Genomic DNA, 5,101 nt, shown 5'->3' on the forward strand with positions numbered 1-5,101 from the left:
TATAAATATTATTATTTTTATTATAATTAAAATAATAATATTTATAACACAAATTATAATATGTTTGATATTAATACTTTCAACAATAATAAAAATTATAATATTTATAATTAAAATAATAATATTTAGAAACCTATAAAACCTAATAGTCTTAGGTCTTGACAAAGAACACTAGAAAATTGGGTCCTAATGCAGGATCCATTAGCCTTGGGTATAGAGCAAGCCAGATATAACACCACGTGGGTGCACGGATCTGACCTAGCGCACAAGCAGGGCAGTTAAAACACCAGGTGTCTGCATCCCAAGGCCTATAGCCTCACCAAAACTTAAACTAATAATTTTCTCTCTAATCATTCTTAAAGACAACTCACCCCTCTCCTGATGCCCTTGTAACTTTCTATGGCAAGGGCTAATCTACCATTATATTATTCCAATCCATAATGCTTTGTGTCTAGATAAACAGTAACAAGAGTACTGACCCTTTTTACTATTTTGTATAATATTTTATGTTTCAAGAAAAAATATTATTTTTTCAATGTGAGATTTAAAATTCTTTAGTAAATATGTTTTATATTTATAAGAAAAAAAATTATAATTTTTTAATATGGGATAAATTTTTTATATATTTTTTTTAAACTTTATTATTTACAATATATATAGCTTATATTCACATGAATTATTTTTTAATTTTTTATATAAAATATGAAATATGAAAATTGTATTTTTTAAAAAAAAATTTCAAATTGACTTAGGTTGACCCATGTAACTTTTGATCCGACCTCTTACCCAGATCAACCCCATATCAGATGTGATAACTGATTAAAAGGTTCTTATCAATTTTGATGACTCACAGCATTCAATCTAAAGTGCTAAAGCTGTTATCCTTTAAGAAAAAAAAATCTCCCATGCTATCAATTTGGTTAATTGAGTATCTATAATTTTCATTTTGATCGAGTATAAGTAACCTCAATTGAAAAAAAAATCTTTTACTCAATAGAAAGGATGAGATGAAAGATGATATTTCAAGAATGACAAAAAAAAGTTGATGATAATGACTAAGGTTGTGAAGAAGAATTCTCAACTGATAGAGATAAATCTTTAATTTTGGAAAATTTTACTCATTTGACTGAAATTGAAAAAACATATGCTCAATTGACAAAATTAATAATGGAGGGACTCTTTTGGCAAGTTGTTGAAATATAGGATGGAAATAGTGGGTTTTGTCAAAATGAAGGATATACTTACAGAACGAGTGGACATGAAAGCATGAATGCATAAAGTTGAAAAATGCCTTGACGGGCCCTTGTTGCCAAAGAAAAAAATTGCTTGGGAAAGCAGAGCCAGGACTTGTACAAGTAAAGAACACGTTCGTCAAAAAAAAAAAAGAACACGGGCACGTCTGTCATTCCCGCGATACCTTACATGCCTACTGGGTTTGTAGGATATTCAATGGGCCGTGAGGATTAGTCGTAGTGCGCCAAGCTGGCCCGGACACCCCACATAAATAATAAAAAAAAAAAACACGTTCGTCCAACCAAGTGGTGGTCAAGTGGTAAAAACTTGGGATTAAGGGGTTTGCTTTTTTTGTGGTTTCAGGTTCGAGTTCTTGGTTGCTCATATGATGACCACTGGAAGCTTACATGGTCATTAACTTCAGAACCCGTGGGATTAGTCGTGGTGCATGCAAGCTGACCCGGACACCCATATTAATCTTTGAAAAAAAATACATTCGCCTGTCGCCAGCACAATTTAATTATTTATGAGTAGTTGAAGAAGGAATTTGTTTTCAATAAAATATTTTTAAAAATAAAATATTTTTTAAACCTTTTTAAATAATAATTTATACACAAAATCATTCAACAATCTTAACCATCAAAATCTTATCATCAGCACTACATGCGATATTATCATCACTGTTGCTATCTTCATTACCACCCCGCTACTGTAACTGTACCACCATTAAAGAAAATTTCAGCCAGATAAAGGTGTTTAAAATTGTGTTTTAAATGGTGTTTTATTAAATTATAATTTTTTTATTTAAATTTTTTCAATCATTGATATAAAAAATAATACTTAAAAATAATAAAAATATTATTTTAATATATTAAGGACTAAAATTTACGGATAAGAAAAGGTTCATCTCTTTTTTGTATCCCTCAATTTTTTTTTTCAATTTAATCCATTCAAATTTGCTTAATTTAGTATTTTCCTTGATAGTTTTTTTTTTCTCACCCTGATACGGAAATCTTGGAATGTAGAGGGAAATTTATGATGCTTGGTTTTGTAAAATAAAATAAAATTTGGGTTACTTTAAAACAATTAAGTTTTAAGAATATAAAATTAAAAATAAAACAAATATAAAAATTAGAGTAAACAAACAAGACAAAGAGAATGGAAAGACATTGCTATCTTTGGACATCATGTGAGGGATCATGCCAAAAAATTCATTCCATTGTGTAATTGTAATCTTCGCATCGTCTTCTTTATGTTGAGGCGGCGTGTAGTAGCAGGGGTGGGATGATTTATTGCCAACAATGTTTTTTTTTTTTTTTTTTTCCACTTGAAATTTACACTAATTATTTAAAATTTTAGAATTATCCTTTTATTTATTGAAATTTTAACTTTGATATTTATTATTTTGATTTTTAATTTATATTCTTGGCTATTTTGTAAAATTTTAATTTATTTTTAATTTCTTTATTAAATTCAAATTTATGATATTTTATTTTTTTCAACTTGGTCCTCATTCTTTTAATTCTTTTTATATCTTATTATTATATTAATTTTTCTTTTTAATTTCACCCTTCAATAAGAAATTATTAGTTATTCTTTAACTTATTTTTTATTGAAATTTTGATCTTTATTTTTTTAATTTTTATTTTGAGATCCTTTTAATTTACTCAAGGTGACTCAGGTTGGTTATTTTTTTTTTAATTTAATTTAATTATTTTATATTTAGTTAGTTGAGAACTAAGTTATATCATATTTTCTTTGAAAAATAGTTTTTTTTCAATATATCATAATGATTTTTTTTATTTAATTCATTTGGTGTCACTGTCTATTATTATTTTTTATTATATAATTAAAATACAAATAAACTTATTTGATCTAGTTGGCTGTACAATCTAAATTGTAGATTTTTTTCCTTTTTTAGAACTCGCTTGTGGCATCTCAATATCATATTTTTTTTAAATAATAATAATAATAATCTTACCCGCAATGTAGCACAATTCCGTAAATCTAGTGTGTACTAATCTGAGTACGGATTGAAAAAAATACAGAAGACGAAAATGTCTCAAACTAAAAAAAATCTCTTTATATAGTAAAAAAGTCTCCTGAACATCATTATCATTTTGGGGCTATTATAATTGCAATAATCTGTTTTATACCATATATTTTTTTATGTTTTTTTTGGATGCCACAACTTTTGTTTGTGATGGAAAATATCGATCATTATCGCATCATAAACAACACAAATATACAGCTATTTAGGCATTTTAAGATGAGCTCTTTCTCTTTTCCATTTTAAAGATCTTCTAATTTTCCATCTCACCAAATTATCATTGAAGTAGAATTGGAACTTATTATTTTACTAGGCAAATGTTGTTTATTGGCTAGAAAATAGTTTTTTTTTGAAAAGTAGTTTTCATGAAAATTAAATTTAAAAAAAAACATATTTTTTTTTCTGATGTTTAGTAATATTATAAAAAAATAAATTGAAAACACTTTCTAGTATTTGACTACACTATGAAAAATAAGTGGAAAAATAATTTATTAATATTTAATTTTTTTCAAGTTTATTAAAAATATAGAGACCAAATTTAATGGATCGAAAGATTGAAAGATGATGAAATTGAAAAAATATTTAAATTTTATAAATTATTTTAAATAAAACAAATAACAATTAAAATAATAGAAACTAAATATGACAAATAAAAAGTTGATAACTGATGAAATTAAAAAAAATTAATGTCAAAGATCATTTAAAATAAAATAAATATAAATAAAAAGAATAGAGACTAAATTTAATGAATAAAAAAAATTTCAATTAAGAAAATGATAAGAGAAAAATAAATAACAAAAATAAAAATATAATCAAAGTTGATATAAAAATCAAATTAAATTCTAAGGAACTAAATTAATAACAAAATTTTATATAATAAATAAATAATAGGATATTTTTTTATTTTTTATAACTTTTAGAAAGTGTAATATTTCATCTAAAAAAATACTTTTAATTTTTTTGAAAACTAAACTAAATTTTTTATTGATTGAAAAATATTTTTTATTGATAAATTTTTCTAATAATAAACAAAAAAAAATTAGAAAATAACTTTTCATTAAACAAACCTAGATTATTATTTCTGCTAAGAATAAAAACAAACGAAACTACATACCAGTTTCATGGACCAATAATAAAAGGTGAAAGAGAAAAAAATGGAAGACCATGACTTCATCTGGTAATCTGTACTGTTCAGATTACTGAATTGTATCCCTCTTTTCCTCAGACACGCCAAAATCTGCAGCCTAATATATAGAACTAGGTGGTTTCTGTGGTCCTTCCAGTTTACTAGCATTAATGTTCTCGGCTAGATATCAGCTTGAACTAACATTACATGCTATCGCACTGAAAATTATACAATAAAAACATATAGTTCAAAGAGGAAATCTGCTACATTTGCATTTCAGCCATTAGTTCAGACCTAACATTGACACTATGCATCATGAAACTTGCTGTTCAGTCAACTGGTAACGTCACTGTCTAATTGGAAAACACCACCAGTAGAATATTCTAGTGAAAAGGAACAAACATAAAGTGATAAAATAAGCTAAAAACGTGTTGATTAGTTAGTAGTAGACTTACTTGTGGTAACTGAGCCATCTGCTGTTGCTTGGACCCCTGAAAGGGGTAGAAAGAAAGAGGACTAGTCAGTTAGCTACGTAATAATGCTACTGGTAATACAAGGTTGGGCAGTGACATTCTCTGATGATGGATGTGAAAGAAAGAACGAGAATTCAAACAGCCCATATCACGATTTCTGCAACCAACATGGTGTCTAGCATCTTCTCATCATTCACACTCTTTCTTTTTCCTAGTTCT

The 5,101-nt window shown here is 26.6% G+C and overlaps 1 protein-coding gene across 1 annotated transcript in view; it reads left to right on the top strand.

Annotated features, from left to right (window-relative positions):
• The first annotated feature begins 4,879 nt into the window (after positions 1 to 4,879).
• Positions 4,880 to 5,101, top strand: part of LOC105121645 (G-type lectin S-receptor-like serine/threonine-protein kinase At4g03230) — a 5,838-nt gene continuing 5,616 nt past the window's right edge. The window contains exon 1 of the mRNA XM_011020376.1: positions 4,880 to 5,093. Coding sequence (XP_011018678.1) covers positions 4,988 to 5,093 — 106 coding nt within the window. The 5' untranslated portion in view covers positions 4,880 to 4,987. The remainder of the gene's footprint in view (positions 5,094 to 5,101) is intronic.

The sequence above is a fragment of the Populus euphratica genome, unplaced genomic scaffold (genome assembly GCF_000495115.2).
Source record: "Populus euphratica unplaced genomic scaffold, PopEup_1.0 scaffold25.1, whole genome shotgun sequence".
NCBI classification, from domain to species: domain Eukaryota; kingdom Viridiplantae; phylum Streptophyta; class Magnoliopsida; order Malpighiales; family Salicaceae; genus Populus; species Populus euphratica.